A 27,557-nucleotide genomic window follows, 5' to 3' on the forward strand; every position below is an offset into this window, starting at 1 on the left:
CCAGTTGACGTGAATTGTATGTGTGGCGTGATTTGTCAACTCTTGAGCATCAGCAAAAATCGAACACTTCTGCTATTTTGAGTTCAATTTTAAGGTAATTTTAGTCAGAAAACTACTCAAAATCATCTCTATTTCTGTAATATATCTTCCATTCTATCAAATGAGACCAAGAAAACAAGAATACAGCTATAAATACCACACGAAAATACACCGCAAAGTCGGTGTTTTAAGCCAAAAACACGGAGTCCTTTTTTCTCATTATGCACTGTGTGCTGCAGGATTTTTTTTATACTGTGCACACAAACCCATTCTCTCGCATGTAGACCTACCAGTTTTCTCCCACCAGATATGAAGGCGCTAGAATTTTGGCGTAGTATTACGGGATCGACACTGGCTTGCAAGCAGTAATAGTACGGGACTGACAGTGAAAGGGTCGAGTCTATTTCATCCTTTATAGAATAAATAAAATTTCAATTAACTCTTGCCCAAGGCCCAAATAATTAAATATATATAAATACAAACAAGAATTTAATATGAACTTCAGTTAAGACTGACAGATGCCAACAAAGCAACACCTCTCTCATAGAAGCTATGGGGACTCTGGTTAGCAGCCATGTTAAGATCTACAGTGAAGAGAATATCAGTCCTTGTGGCATTAAGGTACACTGGCAGAGTTATCTTATTGGTATCTGTGACTTCTACATGCACCCAATGGAGGGTGACCATGGGCAGATCAGTCATAATTGTTGGAGTCAGCTGCAAGGCATTCTCAACACATACTGCACCCTGTAGCTTCAAACCTGCAAAATATAAATTTATCCAATGATACTTAATTTTCTTAGAATCAAGCATGGCATCATTGCTGGTGAAAATATATGACCAAATTACAGCACATCTTGAAGGAAATACACATGGGGTCAGAGTAAACAAAATTCATGGTAAATATACTGAAGGATTATATATGAGCAAGTCCTCTGATGGTTTAATACAACCTTGTATATAACAAGCCAGATTGTTTATTTTAATCAGAGGAAAGTGTTAAACCAACAGCAGTCATATAATGACTTGGGAATGGGAGACATTCAGGTTCAATCCAAGGGCAGGTCGTCTAATTCCTTGGACCAAGTTTTTCCCACCAGCATCAAGACTCCTTTGAGGGGCTAGATTGTTATAAAGCACGTATATACCAAAATGATAATGACAATGTGCAGGACTTTTCTACACTTCACAAACCTCACCTCTACTGTTTTACAAGTTCCTGGCAGACAAAACATAAAATACCATAGCCTGCATTGTGTTGCTGTTATCAAGCAAGATTATGTTTACTACTGTATCTCAAAGCTTTCTTATGTTCAACTCCCTTACATTCACTAAGTTTATCCTGCCAAAAGTGAAATTTATAATGGTTTAGTATTCTGAATGAAGATTTTCATTAACTGCAACCTACCCTTTACACTGAAGCCCCCACGAGAGGTAATCTGGCCTTCAGAATCAGCAATTGAAACTTCCAACATAAGTTCCTCAAGCGACCATGAATTAGCCTGAGCAACACATTGGCATGTGGCTGTAATATAAGCCTCAGGGTTGAAGAGGCCTCCAAGCCATACTGTAACATTCTGAAATGAATAAATGTGTTAATCTATAAAAAGAATATTATTTGACAAATTATAAAAAATAACTCTTCACTCAAGAACTAAACACCCCCCAAGCAAGTGCCAGCATAATGGGGAATTATGCACTTTATACACAATTTAAGAATCTACTAACAATTAAGGTTCATAATTAAAAAAAAAAAAAAAAAAAATGCACTGTCCAGCATAGAAAAGCTTTAACTTAATAAATTTTAGTAAATTAATGTGCAATAAAAGAATGATCAGGTTTCCAACTTTGCCAAAGATAAGGCAGCTGGGATTGATGAGATAAAGATAGAAATGTTAAAAGCAGGTGGGGATATAGTTTTGGAGTGGCTGGTGCTATTATTTAATAAATGTATGGAAGAGGGTAAGGTACCTAGGGATTGGCAGAGAGCATGCATAGTTCCTTTGTATAAAGGCAAAGAGGACAAAAGTGTGTGCAAAAACTATAGGGGGATAAGTCTGTTGAGTATACCTAGTAAAGTGTATGGTAGAGTTATTATTGAAAGAATTAAGAGTAAGATGGAGAATAGGATAGCAGATGAACAAGGAGGCTTTAGGAAAGGTAGGGGGTGTGTGGACCAGGTGTTTACAGTGAAACATATAAGTGAACAGTATTTAGATAAGGCTAAAGAGGTTTTTGTGGCATTTATGGATTTGGAAAAGGCGTATGACAGGGTGGATAGGGGGGCAATGTGGCAGATGTTGCAGGTGTATGGTATAGGAGGTAGGTTACTGAAAGCAGTGAAGAGTTTTTATGAGGATAGTGAGGCTCAAGTTAGAGTATGTAGGAAAGAGGGAGATTATTTCCCAGTAAAAGTAGGCCTTAGACAAGGATGTGTGATGTCACCGTGGTTGTTCAATATATTTATAGATGGGGTTGTAAGAGAAATAAATGCGAGGGTCTTGGCAAGAGGTGTGGAGTTAAAAGATAAAGAATCACACAAAGTGGGAGTTGTCACAGTTGCTCTTTGCTGATGACACTGTGCTCTTGGGAGATTCTGAAGAGAAGTTGCAGAGGTTGGTGGGTGAATTTAGTAGGGTAAGCAAAAGAAGAAAATTAAAAGTGAACACAGGAAAGAGTAAGGTTATGAGGATAACAAAAAGATTAGGTGATGAAAGATTGGATATCAGACTGGAGGGAGAGAGTATGGAGGAAGTGAATGTATTCAGATATTTGGGAGTGGACATGTCAGAAGATGGGTCTATGAAAGATGAGGTGAATCATAGAATTGATGAGGGGAAAAGGGTGAGTGGTGCACTTAGGAGTCTGTGTAGACAAAGAACTTTGTCCCTGGAAGCAAAGAGGGGAATGTATGAGAGTATAGTTTTACCAATGCTCTTATATGGGTGTGAAGCATGGGTGATGAATGTTGCAGCGAGAAGGCTGGAGGCAGTGGAGATGTCATGTCTGAGGGCAATGTGTGGTGTGAATATAATGCAGAGAATTCGTAGTTTGGAAGTTAGGAGGAGGTGCAGGATTGCCAAAACTGTTGTCCAGAGGGTTGAGGAAGGGTTGTTGAGGTGGTTCGGACATGTAGGGAGAATGCAGCAAAACAGAATAACTTCAAGAGTGTATCAGTCTATAGTGGAAGGAAGGCGGGGTAGGGGTCGGCCTAGGAAAGGTTGGAGGGAGGGGGTAAAGGAGGTTTTGTGAGCAAGGGGCTTGGACTTCCAGCGGGCATGCGTGAGCGTGTTTGATAGGAGTGAATGGAGACGAATGGTTTTTAATACTTGACGTGCTGTTGGAGTGTGAGCAAAGTAACATTTATGAAGGGATTCAGGGAAACCGGCAGGCTGGACTTGAGTCCTGGAGATGGGAAGTACAGTGCCTGCACTCTGAAGGAGGGGTATTAATGCTGCAGTTTAAAAACTGTAGTGTAAAGCACCCTTCTGGCAAGACAGTGATGGAGTGAATGATGGTGAAAGTTTTTCTTTTTCGGGCCACCCTGCCTTGGTGGGAATCGGCCAGTGTTAATAATAATAATAAAGTACAGTGGTATCTTCAATTTCAAACAGGTCCCAACTTGAACAATTATGTAAGTGTATTTTTGTAACTGCTTTTGTAAGTGTATTTTTGGGGTTTGAAACAAATTCGTTCGGTAACACTAAAAGAAAGCTAGCATCAGGTAGGGTAGGCTCCAAAACCTGGTGGTCCCTGGTCAAGGACAGACAAGGTTATCTGCCTGATGAACTTATTCCACCTCTATATCGACAGGATGGGACCACCTCTACTAGTAGTCAAGAGAAGGCGGACCTCTTTGCTGAACACTTTACTACCAAAATGCAAGTTCCTGATCCAGCAAGGGACCCTCCTTGGCTAGCTGCAAGAACTGTGTCAAAACTGTCAGTGGTGACAATAAGGCAGGAGGAGGTGCATTTCCTTCTTAAATTGCTTGACCAAGAAAAGGCTGTGGGCCCAGACAAGTTGAGCCCAAGATTGCCGAGATGTGCAGACCAGCTAGCAGCACCTCTAACTCGCATCTTTCAGCACTGCCTAGTACAGTGTAAATGGCCCTCTCTGTGGAAAGAGGCAAATGTAGTCCCTGTTCACAAAAAGAAGAGCAGAGCAGAAATCATCAACTACAGACCAGTGTCACTCCTGTAAATCACTGGTAAGATCCTCGAGACAATCTCAAGACAAATGACAGTTTTTTGACTACCACTCACTACTCTGTGATCGTCAATATGGCTTCAGGAAAGGTTACTCTGCTGCTGATCTGTTGTTAAACCTCTCCACTAGATGGCACCAGCCACTGGATGAATCCAAAGTCAGCTGTGTTGTAGCACTGGACATTGCTGGCGCTTTCGACCGGGTGTGGCACCAGGGCCTCTTAGCAAAACTTAAAGCACTGGGAATTGCAGGCTCTACGCTATGTCTCCTCAGTGATTACCTTCATGGTAGATCTCTAAGTGTAGTTCTCAATGGAACGGAATCAGCAAGACATCCTATTGGGGCAAGTGTTCCACAAGGAAGCGTGCTGGGACAATCGTTATGGAATGTCTACTTCAATGACCTTCATCTCATCCCAGAATCACATGCATATGCAGACGACTGTACACTGACATTCACTTATCCAAGAAAAGAAATGCCAGCTGCTCTAAGCTACATCAATCACCAGCTAAGAGCTATATCAGCTTGGGGAAATAGATGGCAATTAACATTTGCACCTTAGAAAACGCAAATTGTGATCGTCTCTAGGTACCATGATGGTAATGCTGGTGCAGTAGTAAGGATGAATGGGAGGGTGTTGGCACCTGGAGAAGTAGATATCCTTGGGGTGAAATTTGACTCCAAACTAACCATGAAGAACCATGTTGTAAATCTTGCAAACAAGGCAGCCAGGAAGCTTACAGCACTTCGCCGTATCTCGCGTCTGCTTGACAGTAGGGGTTGCAAGATCCTGTACGAGGCACAAGTACGCTCACACCTTGAGTATGCTCCACTTTCTTGGTTTGCCTTCCCCCCCCCCCCTCTCATCTGCGACTGCTTGACAGAGTAGAGAACAGAGCAAGACGTCTCATCTCTCGCCTGGACCCATCCTGGATAGATCCGTCATTTCAGCAGAGCCTTCAACACAGGAAGGATGTGGATGGCCTTACTGTTATGTACAAGGCCAATATTGTCAAAGTACCACACTTGGATCCACTTCAAGGACAGCGTGAAACAAGCTTTTATGCCGCAGGACGGGCAGAAAGCAGCAACTTCACTCTGGCTGTACCCTTCTCCAGAACATCACTCCATCTGAGATCATATATACCCAGGATGTCTCGAGTATGGAGCACATTCGTACAGCATAATGATGTCAACGAGATGAAGTCAGTTGATCAAATGAAAATGCTGGCCCACAGATGGCTCCAACTTCATCCTGTTCCCTACTTGTATGTCTCATAACAATACAAATGCTTTCAAATGAGCTGATGTATGTAACAGCTCTTAGCTTGCCAATAAAGTTAGGAATCCATAACCTGTAAATAGCTTGTCAATAAAGCTAGGGATCCTTAACCTTGTCAAACCCTGTGTAAAATTCAGGGTACCACTTTACATTATTCTAGGATGAGCTCATGGTTATACATATCACTTAGGGAAGACTAAACCTAAGACTAATACTAACAGTATGAAAATAAAAACATTAAATAATACAGTATGTGTATATGTAATAGTACACTAGTTAGCATTATATAATAATGTATTGTAATACAAATCTTAATAACTGATTATTTACTAAGAATAAAATTTATGATTGAATTTTATTAAATTGAAATTTAACTTACAAAGAATTTAAAAAGCAAACAAAAATGCTGTAATGATGTACTATAATTAAATATACAGATCAAAATACTACAAGAATCAAAAAGTTCATAACAGCCAGTACCAAAAATATTGGCATTAATAAGCAAGTGTAAACTAGTCTGCTGCAAATATATCCAACCCTAATGTACCAGTTACTAGGGAGAAAGCTCATCTTTCACAATTCAGTATATAAAATGACTCCAGTGCACATGCATGCAATGTGGTTTCAATGCTGAAAACTTAAAAAGTTACCTTGAGTTCTGTAGCGCCAAACTGAGCAACCTGTTGAGAAATTTCTTGAAGCTGTCTAACTCTCTGTGAAAAGTCTGTAATCCACTGGATGACAGTTGCTCCACGAGGGACTGTGTATGCTTTCCACTGATCAGGAATGATGCCTTTCACTAGCTGACTTACCATTGTGCGATGGTAGTTCGTTTGCTTTTTCTCGCCCTGAAAGTTGAAGGTTAACAGTGAAAGTGCTTTGAAGAACACCTATTTTTTAAAACTATTATACTCTCTTCATTATTTGATACAATTTAACCATTACGTGGAATCAAAATTTTAAATAAACACAAGTATTTCAATTCTGAAATCAGTGATTTTTTGCAGTAGTAAATAATTTAGTTTATGATGATGACAGGACTAAGGACAAATCTGAGGTACCTAGTTTTTGCTCAACTAAACAATGAATAGGGATAAGACTATTAAGTCTAGCCTATATTTTCATGTAGAGACTTCCACCATCACTGACTCCATCACTGTCTTCCCAGAAATGAACTGATACTAAATTCAGATACCCCTCCAAACTGCAAATATCCCCACCCCACCTTCAGAGTGCAGGCACTGTATTTCCCATCTCTAGGATTCAAGTCCAGCTAACTGGTTTCCCTGGAACCCTTAACAGATGTTACCTTGTTGACATTCTGACAGCAAGTCAAATCATAAAAACCACTTGCCTCCACTCTCAAGATGCTCACACACACCTAGTGAATGTCCACGCCCCTCACACACAAAACCACCTTGACCCACCTCCCTCCAACCCTTCCTAGGCGACCTCTACCCCACCTTCCCTCCATTACGAATTTACACATCCCCCAAGTCATCCTATTTTGCTCCACCTCTCAGTGTCCAAACCACCTCAACCACCTTTACTCAGCCCTGAGTTACTTTTAATAACCCAGCACTTTCTCCTTATCTCTAAATGAATTCTCTGATTAATATTAACACCGCACATTTCCCTCAGACATTTCCACTGCCTCCAACCTCCTCACTGCAACATTCATAACCTATGCTTCATACCCATATAAGAGTGTTGGTAACACTATACCCTCATACATTCCCCTTTTTTGCCTCCATGGATAATGTTCTTTTACATGCCCTCCTAAATTCATCCACAAACTTTTGCAACTTCTCTTTAGAATCTCCCAAAAGAAGTCTTACCAGCAAAAAGTAACTGACAACTTCCACTTTATATTAGATAGGGATTCATGGATACGAGTTAGCCAGACTTGAGTCCTGGAGGTGAGAAGTACAATGCCCGCACTTTAAAGGATAGGTGTGAGACATTGGCTGTTTGGAGTGACATAATTGTCATGTCTGGGCGCCTCTGCAAAGACAGTGATTATATGCGAATGATGGTGACAGTGTTGAATGATGGTGAGAGTTTCTTTTTTGGGTAACCCTGCCTCAGTGGGAAATGGCCAATGTTGAAAAATAAAATACTCCAGGTAAACACCCTAGCATTCACTGCTTTTACAACCCTATCAACAAATATGGTGACATCACACATCCCTCTTTAACCCTTTGAGGGTTTCGGACGTACTAGTACGGCTTACGACCCAGGGTTTTTGACGTACTAGTACGCCTAAATTATAGCGCCCTCAAATCTAGTGGGAGAAAGCTGGTAGGCCTACATATGAAAGAATGGGTCTATGTGGTCAGTGTGCACAGTCTAAAAAAAAATCCTGCAGCACACAGTGCATAATGAGAAAAAAAAAACTGACCATTTTATTGGAATAAAACAGCGACTTTGCAGTGCATTTTCGTATGGTATTTATTGTTGTATTCTAGTTTTCTTGGTCTCATTTTATAGAATGGAAGACATATTACAGAAATTGAGATGATTTTGACTGGTTTTACAATGAAAGGTACCTTGAAATTGAGCTCAAAGTAGCAGAAATGTTCGATTTTTACCAAATTTCAAAAGTAAACAAATCGTGCCAAGCGTGCAATACACGTCAACTGGTGAGTCTGATATTCTTTCACAAGTGCACCAATAATATTTATACAATTTTTTACACTAATGCAGTAGTCTGCATAACAGTAAATCTTATATTTTTTGTGAGAATAAAAATTCAAAGTGGAAAGCAAAAGAATATAAGAGGGGCCTTGAGACGTGACTAATGACTAGAGGAAATGTCATTTTAGTGCCAGGAATGTCTTTCTTGTTTATTCTGGACCCTATTCGGAAATTGGCATCTTTTGAAATTTGTGTGAAATTGGCAAAATTGCTAAATTCTGACCACTGTACTGGATAGTTGAATTTCATAAATGGGTGGTTTCTTGCACCCATTCGATAGAAAAAATGGAGTTCTAGCGAAACATTCATGTTTTTGTCGACTAGTACAGTGGAATTGGCCAAAAATGGGGCTCAAAGTGGGCAAAATCGCCGATGCGTAAGCATCGCCGAGACTGCTAACTTTGCGAGAGCATAATTCCGTTAGTTTTCAATCAAATTTCAAACTTTTGGTGTCCTTATGATCGGGAAAAGATTCTATCTTTTCATAAGAGAAAATAATTTTTTTTTTTAAATTTGGCCGACCCTGAGAACGAGTTTCAGAGAGGGCCTGTCGACCCTCAAAGGGTTAAAGCCTACTTTTACTGGAAAATCTCCCTTTTTCCTATATACCCTAACACGAGCCTCTATATCCTCATAAAAACTTAAATGCTTTCAATAACTTACCATGTATTCCATACACTTGCACCACCTACCATGTTGATTCCTTATCCATCCTATCATATGCCTTTTCTAACTCCATGAATGCAATGTTTTTTTTTTTTTTTTTTTTAAAGTTGGCCATTCCCACCAAGGCAGGGTGACCCAAAAAGAAAAAATTTCATCATCCAACACTTTCACCTTTTCTAAATCCATAAATGCAATGAAAACTCCTCTACCTTTACCTAAATACTGTTCACATAAATGCTTCAATGTAAATACTATCTACATATCCTCTACCCATTCTAAAGCCTCCTTGTTCATCTGCAATCCTGCTCTCTGTCTTACCTCTAATTCTTTCAATAATAACCCTACCATACATTTTACTTCAGTAAACTTATTCCCCTATAATTTTTACAATCTCTTTTGTTCCCCTTCCCTTTACATAAAGCTATACAAGCACTCTGCCAATCCCTAGGTACCCTCCCCTCTTTCACACATTTATTAAACAAAAATACCAACCATGTTTACATATTTACTATGCAAAATTTTATGCCCGTATAATGTTCCAATTTGAAAAAAGTATACACACCTTGCAGATGAGTAGGACATCACTTAGATCAATTCTCACAATACGAAGCAACTTCGCTCCAGAGTTGACCTCACGTTCAAAGTAACGATATAAGGGATCTTTGATATTGTCCAAAGTACGACGTAATGTGCTAAGTGACTCTGGTAAGTGGGAGAGCCATGTCACAGCAGACTGGTGAAGTGTCACCATCCATGATGGTCGACCCTGAAAATAAAAAGAACTTTATATCAGTATAACATGACTTGCTGGGTAAGGGAAGAGATAGAGAAGAGGGAGAATGGAAAGGAGATAAATGTGGGGGGAAAACATGAAGGGGAGGATAAGTAAAAGAAAACCACAAGCAACTGTTATATATTATACACTGGCAGGAGGAGGTTGAATTATTTTTAGTACAGATAAGAAGGAAGGAATTGTTAATGTTATGACAGAAAATTGGATGTACTAGCACCAGATGAAACAAAGTTAAAAGCAGTGGGAGCATTTCAATGGAGAGAAGTAAATAGGGCTAAACTGAGTAACAGAGCTAGATTAAAATAGGGATGAGAGAAATGGGTTATAGTGTTTTATGCACCTTAGGACAAGTTTGTAAAGCCAAGGACAAATGATAATGGGGGGCCTCTAATTAAATTAAGTACGTACTGTATAGATGATGGTTTGGGAACAGGTTATTCTTAAAGAGGATAAGTTTACAAGGTATGTAGTGCTCAATACAGCATTTGGCTGGACTTGCATATTATTTTACTAAATTAACCCCTTCAGGGTCCAAGGCCCAAATCTGAAGTGGTGCCCCAGTGTCCAAGAATTTAAAAAAAACAAAAAAAAATTGTTATTTTTTCTTATGAAATGGTAGAGAATCTTTTTGTGAAGGTAATAAAATGAAGTACGAAATTTGATGGAAAATTGATGAAATTATGCTCTCGCGAATTTTGATGTCAGCGATATTTACGAATCGGCGATTTTGCCGACTTTGACTCCCATTTTAGGCCAATTACATTATTCCAGTCAACCAAATTCTTAGCTATTTCACTAGTATTACTTCTATTCTATCGATTGAGCACAAGAAATCGCCAAGTCAACTGTTTCAACTACAAATTAAAGTGATCGGAAATTGTTAATCTGGCCAATTTAACACAAAGTTCAAAATATTCCAATTTCAAAATAGGGTCCAGAATAAACAATGTAGGTATTCCTGGAACTAAACTAACATTTCCTCTGTTCATTAGTTATGTTTTGAGACTTTACAAATAAATTTCATTTTAATTTTTTATTCACATAATGAATTTTTATTCACACCAAAAAATAGAAGATTTACTGTTATGCAATACTGTAATAATTGTATAAATATCATCACCATATGTGTGAATGCATATTAGACCCATCAGCTGGCATGTATTAGACGTGTGAGGTCGTTTGTTTACTCTTGAATATCGGCAAAAATTTAACATTTCTGCTACTTTGAGCTCAGTTTCAAGCCATTTCCAGTGCTAAAACCAATCAAAATCATCTTTATTTCTGTAATATCTCTTCCATTCTATCAAATGAGACCAAGAAATCGCAAATGCAACTATAAAAAACATACGAAAAAACACTGCAGTCGCTGTTTTAATCGAAAAATCATGATTTCAGTTTTTTTTTCTCTCATTATACACAGTGTGCTGCAGGATCTGTTTTATGTGGTGCACACATACCACATAGATGTATTCTCTCATATCTGGGCCCAAATGTACCACTCACAGTTTATCAGAGTGAGCTGAGCTCATGACGTAGATCTACGGTTTGGACCCTGAACGTAAAGCCGTAGATCTACGGAACGGACCCTGAAAGGGTTAATGGTTAGTCTTCTGGATGTGCATTTTTTTTTTTATGGACTGATATGTCAGATAATTATTTAGGAGTGGCTACAGTAAGAGAAGTGAAAGTGCATGAATTAAATGAGACGGGAGAAAGATGTTGCATAGAGTAGAGGTAATTAAGTTGAAAAGGAATGGGGTAAAAATAACCCGCTTATCTGTGACCATCTTACTAGCAGACAGTTAACAAGGATGTGTCTGATGTACAAGTACGCATAATTTTTGTGCCTTTAACCCTTTGAGGGTTGACAGGCCCTCTCCGAAACTCGTTCTCAGGGTCGGCCAAATTTAAAAAAAAAAAAAATTATTTTCTCTTATGAAAAGATAGAGAATCTTTTCCCGATCATAAAGACACCAAAAGTTTGAAATTTGATAGAAAACTTACGGAATTATGCTCTCGCAAAGTTAGCGGTCTCGGCGATATTTACGCATCGGCGATTTTGCCCACTTTGAGCCCCATTTTCGGCCAATTTCACTGTACTAGTCGACAAAAAACATGAATATTTCACTAGAACTCCATTTTTTCTATCGAATGGGTGCAAGAAACCACTCATTTATGAAATCCAACTATCCAGTACAGTGGTCAGAATTTAGCAATTTTGCCAATTTCACACAAATTTCAAAAGATGCCAATTTCCGAATAGGGTCCAGAATAAACAAGAAAGACATTCCTGGCACTAAAATGACATTTCCTCTAGTCATTAGTCACATCTCAAGGCCCCTCTTATATTCTTTTGCTTTCCACTTTGAATTTTTATTTTCACAAAAAATATAAGATTTACTGTTATGCAGACTACTGCATTAGTGTAAAAAATGGTATAAATATTATTGGTGCACTTGTGAAAAAATATTAGACTCACCAGTTGACGTGTATTGCACGCTTGGCACGATTTGTTTACTTTTGAAGTTTGGTAAAAATCGAACATTTCTGCTACTTTGAGCTCAATTTCAAGGCACCTTTCTTTGTAAAACCAGTCAAAATCATCTCAATTTCTGTAATATGTCTTCCATTCTATAAAATGAGACCAAGAAAACTAGAATACAACAATAAATACCATACGAAAATACACTGCAAAGTCGCTGATTTATTAAAAAAAAACGGTCAAAGTTTTTTTTTTCTCATTATGCACTGTGTGCTGCAGGATTTTTTTTAGACTGTGCACACTGACCACATAGACCCATTCTTTCATATGAAGGCCTACCAGCTTTCTCCCACTAGATTTGAGGCCGCTAGAATTTATGAGTACTAGTACGTCAAAAACCCCTACGCGTAAGACATACTAGTACGACGAAAACCCTCAAAGGGTTAAATATGCTCTTCTATAGCCTCATGCCTAAAAAAAAAAAAAAAGGCAGGGTCCACACAGTCCATCAACGTTAAGACTAACTAGTCTAAGTCAGTGACACCAGGACCTGCTATTGTTCCAACAAATGGTGTGGAACTTGCAAAAAGATGCTTTATTCATTCAAAATTTATCAGAATTTCATAATAGGGTTGGTGTAATTAGGCCAAAAAGCACTATAGATATAGCCTAGGATAACCCAATAAGTAAATGTTACATGTTTCCATGTTTGGAGGAGTATTACATCTTGCAACAATTATATGTATTCCTTGCCCGCACTGTTAGACCAAAGCAGTTAACCCCTTGACTGTCACAACCCCCAATCCTGAGGTGTCTCCTGGTGTCGCAAAATTAAAAAAAAAAAAAATCTTATGAAATGATAATCTTTTCCCGATTGTAATGACACCAAAAAAACGAAATTTGATGGAAAACTGACGGAATTATGCTCTCGCGAACTTAGTGACCTTGTGGAGAAATTTTCTCCAGGAGGGGGGTATCAGCCCCCTTCAGCCCCTTTCAGCCCTGAGGGGCCACTCAGAGGGGGCGAGCGTCTTGTTTACTGCTAGAGTGAGTAATTGATCACAGATGTCGTATGCGTAATCAAGTGACCTCTGATCCTTGCAGGGGTGTTGCAACGTGTATTTTTATAAGAGACAGTACATCTCTTACTTTAGCAGGACAATTAAGGAAAATCCTGCTCCCACTTTATTACCATAGTAAAGTTGTACATTGTTGTCTATGATTAAGACAGCAAGAAACAAACATTCTGCTTTGCTTCATCGAGGTGACGACAAGGATGCAAGGTACTAGGTCAGCGTTTTTTTTTGTGCTGGGGCCAGTGACGGGATGGAGCCCTGTAGCGTCTGGCCAGACTAACTTTGACTCTACTACGAGACACTGACGCCAGGATAACCAGCAAAGGACACTGATCTGTGCGTTAGTGTGAATAAAGTGTCTCACACAACACAATAAACACTTAGAGAAGTGTGATCAGCTTCTCTTGTGATACATTGTGAACAATAAAAACTAATCTTGTTGAACATAGTGTACCAGTGTGCGTTTCCTAGACAATGGAAGACGTGGACATCCAAGGACACTTCAGCTTCTATCAAGTCACCGATATCTGTCGAAGGTGTTGAGAACACCATAGCTCACGTTACAAAGAGCAAGGTATGTTACGAATTTCTTGTAGATCGGGGGATTGCGCAATTCTTGAGTCACAAGGAGTTTGTAATCAACCTATAATCGGCAGTAAGGTGTGGACTTTTGAGTCCAAACAAGTAAGTATGTCAGCCATCATCGAATGAAATATACTGACATAACACCCCCTAGGGGTAATATACTTACAATTTGTATCTCTTGACAGCCCACTGTTGTGATGGTTTCGACAGCATCTAGACCTCGTCTGCAGGGACGGCTGTGTAGACGATTTGCTGTCATTTATCAGCTAAGTGTTCATTATATAATTATATCTTAGCTGGTAAGGCCAAATTCTCAACAAAAGCAGTTAACCCCTTGACTGTCACAACCCCCAATCCTGAGGTGTCTCCTGGTGTCGCAAAATTAAAAAAAAAAAAAATCTTATGAAATGATAATCTTTTCCCGATTGTAATGACACCAAAAAAACGAAATTTGATGGAAAACTGACGGAATTATGCTCTCGCGAAGTTAGTGACCACGGAGTTATTTACAAATCGGCGATTTCACCCACTTTGAGCCCTATTTCGGCCAGTTCCGTTGTTCCAGTCGACCAAACTCTTAGCTATTTCTTTAGAACTCCATTTTTTTTTCTATCGATTGAGAACAAGAAACTACCCATTTACTGATTTCAACTACTCAATAATGTGGTCAGAAATTTGCAATTTGGCCAATTTCACGAAAATTAAAAAATATGACAATTTCAAAATAAGGTCCAGAATGAACAATGCAGACATTCCTGGCTCTAAAATAACATTTTCTTTGTTCATCAGTAATGTCTCCAGGCCCCTCTGATATTCCTCTTGCTTTCTATTTTGAATTTTTATTCAAACAAAAAATAGAAGACTTACTATTATGCAGACTACTGCAATACTGTAATAATTATATAAATAACATCAACCCATTCATGACTGCATATTAGAATGGCTAGTTGGACATTTACTGGACAATGGCATCATTTGTTTACTTTTGAACATTGGCAAAAATCAAACATTTCCCCTACTTTGAGCTCCATTTCCAGGTTCTTTTTATAGTAAAATCAATCAAAATCACCTCTATTTCTATAATATGTTTTCCATTCTATCAAATGAGACCAAGAAAACGAGAATACAACCATAAATACTATACGAAAATAGACCACAAAGTCGGCATTTTAATTAAAAAAAAAAAAAATGGTCTGAGTTTTTTTTTCTCATTATGCACTGCTTGCTCCAGGATTTTTTTTATATGGTGCACACTGACCCATTCTCTCACATGTGGGCCTACCAGCTTTCTCCTGCTTGATTTGAAGCCGCTAGAATTTATGAGTATATATACGTCAAACACGGTACCTCGTAAGACGTTTATATACGGCTGCGACAGTCAAAGGGTTAATAAAAAAAAAAAAAATTACACTGTATATTTAATGTGGAGCAATGTTGAACTATGCATTTAACCATATTTGACGCACTAAAACACTGAGACACTAAAAGGAGGGTCTCATGATATGTTCTAACATGATCCAACTTCAATACAGCGAAGTGACCCAACCATCACAGCACTACCAAAGGAAGCTATACTAGAATGGGGCTCATAGTTATTTCTTGTTTTTCTGTTCAGAAGCTGGATATAATGGGTATCACAATTATGCAAATCAACATCCACCACTTCAACAACCACTACCTCCTTGAAACAGAACTGTGCAACCACAACCTGGACATTATCCTCCTAAATGAAACTGCAGTCAGACCCGGCCAACATATTAAGCTACTTGGTTACTCGACACTCAAGAAATCAAGAGGGCCCTACAGTGGTGTGGCCATCCTAGTGAAGCAGGGGCACGACTTCCGCAGCATCCATGTCGATGAGGACATCATCTTTGCAATAGAACTGAAGACCTCATATGGACAGCTCCTAATGGGAACAGGGTACTCCCCCCCCCCCAGACAACAGTACATAGAATCCATTCCCTTACACCGGTTACTCAGCAGAAATGTCCCTACTGTCTTAGCAGGCGATTTCAATGCCCATCACCCAGCTCTTTTCAACTGGGGTGCTTCCCACCCACAGGGTTACAAGGGAAAACAGCTATTCAACATAATTGCAGCAAGAAATTTCTCCTTCCAAGGCCCATTCTTCAAACCATTCGTGGGCCCCCACCCAGGGTCACCTGACGTGGTACTTGCCAACAGGGATTGTGACCTGTTCCACTGCTGAATCTCCCCAGGCGGTAACGTCAGATCAGATCATATCCCAGTCATAATTTAGCTCCAATCAACACCGTTCCGTACACCCACCCAACCCAAACCCAACCTTAAAACACTTGGCTTTGACCACTACAGACTACCTGAGAAATGACCATACTATTTCTCTTGAGAACCAACCCTCCACTGCAATAGACGAGGCAATCAACTTCCTCCATGACAAAATCACCGAGGCCACACAAGCATGCTGCGAGCTAACAACCTCCAAGATCTACCAACAGTACAAGCCAACCAGAGAAATTAAAGACAGCATGAAAAACTACCAAGCTGAGTGTAGTAGGCACTACCGCACAGGGCAGCCCACACGTGGAGTACTACAAAGGATGAGGAGAGAGTTAATCACCTTAATCACCAAGCGCAAATGGGACCTTTGGAAATATCTAGTGCTCCAAGCTGACCAGTACAAATGCCACCCACAACAGTTCTTGAGTAAAATCTGCAGACTGCTGGGGGCTAAACACACTCCCACACAACACCTTACACACTCCTTCACCGACGAAGACGGCGAGGAGGTAAGTACCCTGCTTGAGGACCCTCAAGACCAAGCTAAATTGATGGGAGACATATGAAAGCACATTCTCTCACACAATGACAGCAGAAGATTTAACAACCACTACCAGTGGGTCAACCAATGGTGGGACAAAAACCTGGAAGACTTCCTCCCCATACCATCAATTGACATATCTTCTCTCGAAAACGAACATCCACTAGCTAGACCAATCACTCTCAGGGAAGTGTCCCAAGTCATCAGCCAAATGAGAAACACAGCACCTGGCCCTTCAGGCATAACAGCAAAACAATTGAAGTACCTTTCCCTGTAACCGCAAGATGTAGCTGGTGAATGTCTTCAACGCCATCTTGGCATCGGGACACTTCCAAAGTGGCATTTTAGACAGCAAAAATTATTTTCATCGCAAAACCCAACAAAGACAACCGAAATCCCGAAAACTACAGGCCCATCCCCTTACTCGAAGTCACAGGCAAAGTCTTCGAGAAAATAATCTCAGACTGAACTACTACATGGAATTCAACCACTTATTCACCAAAAAAACAGTTTGGCTTCAGGTCCCACTGCAGCACACAACATGCAATAAATATCATCTTTGATGCTGTGACCAGCCTGAGGAAGCAAGGAAACCTTGCCCTGATCGCAACTAGGGACATACACAAGGCCTTCAACAGCCTGTGGCACGACAGACTCATCTTCAAACTTGCAGACCTCCCAGATCACAACTGGACCTTTCTTAGGTTCATATACAACTTCTTAACAGGTAGAAGTATCATTCCCACCTTCCACGGTATGGCAGCAATGCCCTTCACGTCAACAGCTGGCGTACCACAAGGCTCTTGCCTCAGCCCTATACTCTTCAATATACATGTTAACGACCTCCCCAACCTGAACACAATACCATCATCACCAAACTTGCAGACGATGTTATCCATGTAGTCTCTTCAACCCCCATCTCTGGCGCAAACAAACATGGGAGAGCAATAGAGAAAATGAACAAAGAACTACGGAGAACAGCTACATGGGAGAAAAAATGGAGAATCACAACCAACCCAGATAGTCCTCATCAGCACCATTGGTTGTTTAGCATCAACCATAGAAGACAAAGGGGGCATTTCCATCAGAGGTACACGAATCGCCATCAGAAATCCAAACAAGATCCTAGGGTATGAGATCGACAGATTACTCAACTCCACATCCCACATAACCAAAAAAGTAAACCTAGCAAAAGCCTGCCTCAGTCAACTTTTCCGATTCAATGCAGCCCCCTCCCACATCAAGAAACACCTGTACAAGATGATGATCAGACCTCTGCTAGAATACCCTTGCATACCCATGTCACTAACAACTAAAACCAACATGCTAAAACTTCAAAGAGTCCAAAACAAAGCCCTCCGCTTCATCACCAGCACCAGATTCAAAGACAGAATCAGGACTGAAGACCTGCACATGCAACAGAGAATCACTGCAATTAATATCAGGTTTGACAAATTAAAGAACTATATGACATGCAGGAACTCTATGTACTCGACAGAGAGAACCCACCCCAACCAACGAACACGACCGACTACACCATCAGCAACCCCCCCTACAGATCCCAAAGAATGACCCTCCAACAAAGAGTCCGACGCTTCATCCACAAGGAGAACTCCCCTCGACCGAGAATCCTGAGTGACCTCCCCGAAGAATTAGAAGAATGGATACCACCAGAACCATTCTACGTCCAATAACATGGATTAACGCTCCCCATTCTTGGGTGACCCACTTCTGTCAATTAACACCTTACAACTAACCTTGTAACATCTACAACCAGCCTACAGCAAGACACTGCCCCAGGAAGTGCTTAGCCAACCAACTCCAGGAAAGCAACCAACCTCCATCAAACTACCTGCAACTACCACCTGCAGCAGCAGCCTTACGACCAACCTCTTGAAGGGAAAAAAAAAAAGCAATTGCAAACAGTATACTTCCTTCCAATTCAGTGGCACACCTGTATACAGCTGGTATAGCAGTGTGCAACTGATGGGCAGGAGGTATACCTATCTCATGAATTCAACTTTTTATGAATTACACAACATACACACACACGTATTTAAATTGCACCAAAGTGGATAGGCCACTTACCTTTAAAACCCCACCTCCCCCTCCACCCTCCCAAACCTTTCTAACATTCCATCCTTACCCATCCTTCTTCCTCCTCCATCTTACCAAAGCTCTGGTCAGAACCTCACCTCACAATAATTAATTCTACTTGTATTTAAAAAAAAACTGTCAATAGTCATATCAATACCTCCACGTTCTTGCGCTCAGTGCCAGGGGTCTCATCTCCTCCGTAGGCTAACTCGTCATCATCCTCCAGTACCTGCATCTTTAACAATTTGCTCAGCATGTCAGTACCTGTTATAAATAATTATTTTTTAATTTAATATGACCACCATTTATATGTATAATACAGTGCAGCCTTTGTATTCACAAAGAGTGTTACGGTCCCAAGTACAAAAACCAAAGCCAAGAAACTACTAATACACTGTAACTATATATACAGGAAAGCCAACACATATACAAAATTTAAATTCAGTTTATCACCTCTGGTGGTAAGGAGAACCTTCTCAGCATTGTTTGGCAGTCCAAGCCATGATGGAGTCTGGCGATCACTAAGATTTTCAATCCAATGTAGGAACTGGTCTCTTCGGATACCATCTGGCATGGTAATATTCTCACCCTCAATGCCTGTATAAAAATAAATGCAAATGTTTGCATCATTTAATAAAAAAATCACGAATAACACCCATGATAATGCAATATAGAATATCAAATTCACTAACAATCACAATTTAAATAACTTGCTAAAAAAAGACTAACCATCAACATTGGAGACCAATGGGAAATCAGGGTCAAAGCTCCTTGGTGTAAACAGCTTTGAGAGGAATGAAGTAAGGAGTCGCTGATCAAATTCATTATCAATTTTACCACCATAGATGCACTGGGACATTAGGGTGGCCAAAGCATCCCACGGTACTTTTTCAGGTGGAAGATTTGTTCGTCCCTAAAAATGGAAGACAAATTAAGAAAATTTACATTTAAACATGAAGTCTGCAAATAAATTTATTACGATTACAAATCATTTATCAAGTGATTATTTTTCTAGTAAATTAAAAACAATTCTCCAACTCAATTTTGGTAACCTACCATTGCTGTAGCTTCAATCCAAGTGTCAAGTGTATCACAAGCTACCCTCAAGTCTGACTCATTGAACTCATAGTATTTAGCCCAGCCAAGAGGAGCATAGCGCAACCGTTCCTGAGTGATGGCATGGAACCAGGCCAAGATGAAGTACAGTCGTGCACGCTCGCTGGGAGCACGCATCATACGAGATGCTGGTACCTGTGAAATTTCATGTATGTGCATAACTTAAACATAATTCTATGTCATTACTATATTAAAAAAAATTGCCTAATTATGTAATTTACAGTACATCTTGAAAAATAAACCAGAGGCTGCATGAATACTTCTAGAACAATACGAAATAATGTAGTGTATCTGAAGAGAGGCAAATATACACTATGTAATTCCTGTGAAAAATATGGATCATAATATTGACTGCCATATTTGCTTAGGCCTTACTTTCTTTTTGTCCATTTCCAGTGGACAAGAAATTCAATCCTTTTTAGCGAGTGAAGATTCCCTGATTATAAGGGCATCCAGATTGAATCTGACTTTCTTATAAGTAGAAGTTAATAGGATCATTAATAGGGGGATCCTGTCAAAGACTTTGGTCAAGTGACCTTTGTACAGAAACTTGCATCCAAGCCTTGATAACTTATGAAACATTTAATTACACTTCATGTAAATACTATCAAGTTGCAAGATTACTTACTGTGCTAAATGTTCGCATCAAATTAGCCCTCACACCAGGTGGTGGCTCAAAGACAAATACACGACCAGCTCGCAAGAGGTTAACTGGCAAACGAGGAGTAATTTCCATGGTGAGGAACAGACGAAACTGTGGATGAGGGTGTAGTGAATGCAATTTCTTTTCCAACTGAACAAGCCAGCCAGGAGCTAGATGAACATTCTTCAGCATCACCCACCTATTTAAAAAAAAAAAATTTTGTTAATTCTCAACAGAAATACCTCTCTACAAAGGTTAAATTATTAGACCTGCAAATATTTAGATTACGAAAAACAAAATAGGGTTTACCAAGTTTACTGGTGATAACTGACCTTCCATTTTTAACTGCAGAGTTGATTACTTTCTCTGCCTGACTGAAGCCTTCAGCTGATCCAATAGCAATAGCCGTAATTGGCTTGTTCCGCTCAGTAGCTAAATCGTCAACCCTTGCAGAAGCATCAAAGCCTTGAACAGCACACATGAGTACTGGAGTACTGGCTTTCACTTCATTCTCAACTATTCCTGCCATATCTACCTCGCGTTCTCCAATGGCTAGGAAACCATCCCCCAACACCTGCAGTGAAGGTTAAAAACAGCATTAATATTGAAGACAAATGTCACAAGATGGTCAACTTTCTGAACCTGGATTGTCAACAGACTATTCAGCATATAACTTGGTGTTAGAAGTGTCCAGTGTTCATTTTATTTCAACTTTTTCATATTCACTCCAGTTTAACAGCAAATACTTGCATCCCCCCCCAGTGACTTTTTTTTTTCCCCAACAAACTGGCCATATCCCACCAAGGCAGGGTGACCTAAAAAGAAAAACGAATTTCTTTTTAAATTTAGTAACGAATACAGAAGGGGTTACTAACCCTTTGCTCCACTTCCCCATGGTTCATAAAATAATCACTGCCAAATATTTAAGTTATGGTCCTTCATAAACTAACATGTTTCAAGCCTATGTGTAGAAGCTGCCTTGATATCACCAGGACACTAAATAGTACGAAAAATAAGGGAGGATTGAGGAAGTGAAGTGGCCGCCAAAACTATACAGTATGGTATCTCCTAATATGAATTATCTTTTATTAGAATATAAATTAAAGGACTTATCAGTATTAATAAATAGATTAATTACCATCTTACAATTGCACAATGTACATGTGTCAGTGTATAGTATTTTTTATATTCACTAACAAAGTTTTTCACAAACTGTACTTACATTATTCACAAAGATGCTAACTGCTGCACACAATCTATCAGGTCTGAATGCCTGAATAGCTAACACCTGGTACATGGACTGACCAATTGGTGTGAGCTGTTTCTCCGTTTCCCAAATGGTTGGAACATTCAGCTCAGCAGTTGCAGACTCAAGCCAGTTCTGGAAATCCTTGTTTCCCACAAACCGGTCCACATTACCAAAAGCTGGCACTCTGTACAAAAACACACATTTATTACATTTCTGGCAGTATGTGTTAGCAACACTTCCTGGATATTAAAAACATCAAGGAAATAATAAAATATCCTGCAAACTGATATTTTATTTCTACTTTTTTTTTTAAACTTACAGCCTAGGATTAGACATGTGATAGAGCAGATTTGGGAAAAATACAGGAAATGTTGATACATGGTAAACTTGTTTCAAGGAAGGTGCAAGGCATCCACTATAGTACAAAGATAAATGTCTGTCATATGAGGGGAAACCTTAACATGGATGTGGGAAGTTGCTATGGATATGTTAATTATTTTAGACTGTTGCTTTTCTCGCAACAGTCTAAAGTACTTCACATATCCATAGGGAGAAGTTTAGCTTTACAGGATAATGCATCTGAATTAAAATGGAAGTTGTACCATTTCCTGCTTCAGATGACACCGAATGAAAAATTTAGAGAAGATGCAGAAATTGGAAGACAGTAATGTCTAAACATATAAATATTAAGAATGTATAGCAGCATGGACATGTGATAAAGTACCCAAGACTAAGAGCAGTGAATTCTCAGTATAAAAGTTGAAAAAGTAAAACTCAATAAGAACCACATATGAATAAGCCTCTTTAGATTAGTTGAGAGTGCACAAAATGTTAATCAACCCATTTCTTCCCAAATTCTTAAACGACCATTCAGAGTTAGGCCTTTATTTTATACAAGTCTCCCTCAACATTCGCGTTTTCAACTTTCGCGGGCTTCACACATTCGCGAATTACCAACCGCCAAATTCCAAGCCTCCAAATTCCCAGCCGCCAAATCATGTTTAAGTTTCCTGCCACCTGCGAGTCCCTACTACCCTCCCTCCGACCCCCGCAAATGGCAGCCAGCCCTCCCACCAGTGTGGCGAGTGTTTTGTTTATTCATTATTTGCTATTAAACTACAGTATAAATAATGTAAACCCATTCATGACTGCATATTGGAATGGCTCTTCGGACAGGTATTGGACAGTGACATGTGTTTACTCTTGAACACAGCAAACAATCAAACATTCCTGCTATAGTAGTACTAATAGTAGTAGTACTAGTACTAATAGTAGTAGTACTAGTACTAATAGTAGTAGTACTAGTACTAATAGTAGTAGTACTAGTACTAATAGTAGTAGTACTAGTACTAATAGTAGTAGTACTAGTACTAATAGTAGTAGTACTAGTACTAATAGTAGTAGTACTAGTACTAATAGTAGTAGTACTAGTACTAATAGTAGTAGTACTAGTACTAATAGTAGTAGTACTAGTACTAATAGTAGTACTAGTACTAATAGTAGTAGTACTAGTACTAATAGTAGTAGTACTAGTACTAATAGTAGTAGTACTAGTACTAATAGTAGTAGTACTAGTACTAATAGTAGTAGTACTAGTACTAATAGTAGTAGTACTAGTACTAATAGTAGTAGTACTAGTACTAATAGTAGTAGCAGTAAATAAATAAATAAATAATAAGTAATAATAAATAGTAATAATTAATAATAAAAATTAATAATAATTAATAATAAATAATTAATAATAATTAATAATAAATAATAATTAATAATAATAATTAATAAATAATTAAATAATAATAATAAATAATAATAAATAATAATAAATAATAATAAATAATAATAATAAATAATAATAAATAATAATAAATAATAATAATAAATAATAAATAATAATAAATAATAAATAATAAATAATAATAATAAATAATAATAATAATAATAAATAATAATAAATAATAATAAATAATAATAAATAATAATAATAATAAATAATAATAAATAATAATAAATAATTAATAATAAATAATAAATAATAATAATAAATAATAATAAACAATAATAATAAATAATAATAAATAATAATAATAATAATAAATAATAATAAATAAATAATAATAAATAATTAATAATAAATAATTAATAATAAATAATAATAATAAATACGATAGAATTGAAGAAGGAAATTGTACCAAAATACTAGGGAGTGGTTGACACATCGTCAGTGTGGCTTTCTTTATGCTGGAGTGAGCGTTAGTCTCCGTGCTCTTCCAAACACTTCACAATAATTCATTGTGTTTGGTGCTTGTAGATTGAGTGCAACTGGAGTGGTAGAGGCAGTGGTAGAGGCAGTGGTTGAGGCAGCGGTTGAGGCAGCGGTTGAGGCAGCAGTTGAGGCAGTGGTATTTAATAACATACATATTATTAATACAGGTCTCCCTCAACATTCACGTTTTCAACTTTCACGGGCTTCACACATTCACGAATTTTCAACTGCCAAATTCCCAGCCACCAAATTCCCAGCCACCAAATTCCCAGCCGCCAAATCATATTTAAGTTTCCCACCACCTGCGAGTCCCTACTACCCTCCCACCGACCCCCGCAACTGGCAGCCAGCCCTCCCACCACTGTGTGGTGAGTGTTTTGTTTGTTTACTATTTGCTATTGAACTACAGAATAAATAATGTAAACCCATTCATGACTGCATATTGGAATGGTTATTCGGACAGGTATTAGACGGAGACATCATGTGTTTACTCTTGAACACAGCAAAGAATTAAATATTTCTGCTACAGCTAATAATAACAATAGTAATAATAATAATAATAATAATAATAATAATAATAATAATAATAATAAATAATAATAAATATGATATAATTGAAGAAGGAAATTGTACAAAAATACGAGGGAGTGGTTGACACATCGTCAGTGTGACTTTGTTTACGCTGGAGTGAACATTAGTCTCCCTGCTCTTCCAAACATTTCACAATAATTCATTGTGTTTGGTGCTTGTAGATTGAGTGTGACTGGAGTGGTAGAGGCAGTGATTGATTATTTTATTTATAACATATATGTTATTAAATACCACTGCCTCAACCGCTGAATTATTGTGAAATGTTTGGAAGAGCAGGGAGATTAATGTTCACTCCAGCATAAACAAAGTCACACTGACGATGTGTCAACAACTCCCTAGTATTTTTGTACAATTTCCTTCTTCAATTATCGTATTTTTTATTATTATTATTATTATTATTATTATTATTACTATTGTTATTATTAGCAAGAGCAGAAATGTTCGATTCTTTGCTGTGTTCAAGAGTAAACACATGATGTCACTGTCTAATACCTTTCCTAATAGCCATTCCAATATGCAGTCATGAATGGGTTTACATTATTTATTCTGTAGTTTAATAGCAAATAATAAACAAACAAAACACTCACCACACAGTGGTGGGAGGACTGGCTGCCAGTTGTGGGTGTCGGAGGGAGGGTAGTAGGGACTCGCAGTGGTGGAGGAAGTGGTAGAGTCTGTGGTATTTAATAACATACATGTTATTAACATACATGTTATTAACATACATGTTATTAAATAACATACATTATTAAAGCATAACATGTATATATTTAGTACAATTTATGACGTTTTCATGTATTTTATGATTATTAATGGTTCAACAAGTTAAGGAAGCAGTATTGTAATATATTTCCCTACAATATATTGGGGCACCAAACATTCACGGTTTTTCAACATTCGCGAGGCTCTTGATCCCCTAACCCTCGCGAATGTTGAGGGAGACCTGTAATAATAATAATACATATTAATAATATGTATTATTATTATTTATAACATGTAATTAAATACCACTGCCTCTACCATTGCCTCTACCCACTGCAGTCGCACTCAATCTACAAGCACCAAACACAATGAATTATTTTGAAATGTTTGGAAGAGCACGGAGACTAACGCTCACTCCAGCATAAAGAAAGCCACACTGACGATGTGTTAACCACTCCCTCGTATTTTTGTACAATTTCCTTCTTCAATTCTATCGTATTTATTATTATTATAAATTATTATTATTATTATTATTATTATTATTATTATTATTATTATTATTATTATTACTACTACTACTTCTAGTTAATATTAGCAGTAGCAGATATGTTTCATTTTTTGCTGTGTTCAAGAGTAAACACATGATGTCACTGTCCAATACCTGTCTGAATAGCCATTCCAATATGCAGTCATGAATGGGTTTACATTATACTTTAGTTTAATAGCAAATAATGAACAAACAAAACACTCATCACACTGGTGGGAGGGTTGGCTGCCAGTTGGGGGGGGGTCGGAGGGAGGGTAGTAGGGACTCGCAGTGGTCGAGGAAGTGGAGGCAGTGGTATTAATATGTTATTAAACCATATCATGTATGTATTTAGTACAATTTACGACATTTTCAGTTGTATAGCCCTTGTGGCTTAGCGCTTCTTTTTAATTATAATAATAATACGACATTTTCATGTATTTTATGATTGTTCATGGTTCAACAAGTTAAGGAAGAAGTATTGTATAATATTTCCCTACAATATATTGGGGCACCAAACATTCGTGATTTTTCAACATTTGCGAGGATCTTGATCCCCTAACCCTCGCGAATGTTGAGGGAGACCTGTACTCAATTTACTCGTATATAAAATCAACTTTCCTCATTGAAATTAAATGAAACCATTAATCCGTTCCAGCCCCCAAAAAAACCACCTCAGGGGCAGGAGAAAATACTTCAATATAAAGCTAATATCAACTCTATGGCTTATTTATCTATCAGAATTTTTTTTTTTTTTTTTTTTCAACAAGTCGGTCGTCTCCCACCGAGGCAGGGTGACCCAAAAAAGAAAGAAAATCCCCAAAAAGAAAATACTTTCATCATCATTCAACACTTTCACCACACTCGCACATTATCACTGTTTTTGCAGAGGTGCTCAGAATACAACAGTCTAGAAGCATACACATATAAAGATACACAACATATCCCTCCAAACTGCCAATATCCCAAACCCCTCCTTTAAAGTGCAGGCATTGTACTTCCCATTTCCAGGACTCAAGTCCGACTATATGAAAATAACCAGTTTCCCTGAATCCCTTCACTAAATATTACCCTGCTCACACTCCAACAGATCGTCAGGTCCCAAGTACCATTCGTCTCCATTCACTCCTATCTAACACGCTCACGCACGCTTGCTGGAAGTCCAAGCCCCTTGCCCACAAAACCTCCTTTACCCCCTCTCTCCAACCCTTTCGAGGACGACCCCTACCCCGCCTTCCTTCCCCTATAGATTTATATGCTTTCCATGTCATTCTACTTTGATCCATTCTCTCTAAATGACCAAACCACCTCAACAACCCCTCTTCTGCCCTCTAACTAATACTTTTATTAACTCCACACCTTCTCCTAATTTCCACACTCCGAATTTTCTGCATAATATTTACACCACACATTGCCCTTAAACAGGACATCTCCACTGCCTCCAACCGTCTCCTCGCTGCTGCATTTACCACCCAAGCTTCACACCCATATAAGAGTGTTGGTACTACTATACTTTCATACATTCCCTTCTTTGCCTCCATAGATAACGTTTTTTGACTCCACATATACCTCAACGCACCACTCACCTTTTTTCCCTCATCAATTCTATGATTAACCTCATCCTTCATAAATCCATCCGCCGACACGTCAACTCCCAAGTATCTGAAAACATTCACTTCTTCCATACTCCTCCTCCCCAATTTGATATCCAATTTTTCTTTATCTAAATCATTTGACA

The 27,557-nt window shown here is 38.5% G+C and overlaps 1 protein-coding gene across 6 annotated transcripts in view; it reads right to left on the reverse strand.

The window, feature by feature from the left end:
* Positions 1 to 207: 207 nt before the first annotated feature.
* Positions 208 to 27,557, reverse strand: part of Dhc64C (dynein heavy chain, cytoplasmic) — a 177,622-nt gene continuing 150,272 nt past the window's right edge. For 5 of the 6 annotated variants that reach the window (XM_053776939.2, XM_053776938.2, XM_053776937.2 and 2 more), the window contains 11 exons: positions 21,711 to 21,921; positions 20,821 to 21,062; positions 20,474 to 20,687; positions 19,786 to 19,980; positions 19,459 to 19,642; positions 19,183 to 19,326; positions 18,887 to 18,993; positions 9,456 to 9,659; positions 6,181 to 6,378; positions 1,448 to 1,616; positions 400 to 800 (listed from right to left, as the gene is read on the reverse strand). In XM_053776939.2, the coding sequence (XP_053632914.1) occupies positions 541 to 800; positions 1,448 to 1,616; positions 6,181 to 6,378; positions 9,456 to 9,659; positions 18,887 to 18,993; positions 19,183 to 19,326; positions 19,459 to 19,642; positions 19,786 to 19,980; positions 20,474 to 20,687; positions 20,821 to 21,062; positions 21,711 to 21,921 (2,128 nt within the window). In that variant the 3' untranslated portion in view covers positions 400 to 540. Of the gene's footprint in view, positions 801 to 1,447; positions 1,617 to 6,180; positions 6,379 to 9,455; positions 9,660 to 18,886; positions 18,994 to 19,182; positions 19,327 to 19,458; positions 19,643 to 19,785; positions 19,981 to 20,473; positions 20,688 to 20,820; positions 21,063 to 21,710; positions 21,922 to 27,557 lie in introns of all 6 variants that reach the window. The other variant, XM_053776935.2, reaches the window with a different exon arrangement.

This window comes from Cherax quadricarinatus, chromosome 16 (assembly GCF_038502225.1).
Source record: "Cherax quadricarinatus isolate ZL_2023a chromosome 16, ASM3850222v1, whole genome shotgun sequence".
Classification (NCBI taxonomy): Eukaryota; Metazoa; Arthropoda; class Malacostraca; order Decapoda; family Parastacidae; genus Cherax; species Cherax quadricarinatus.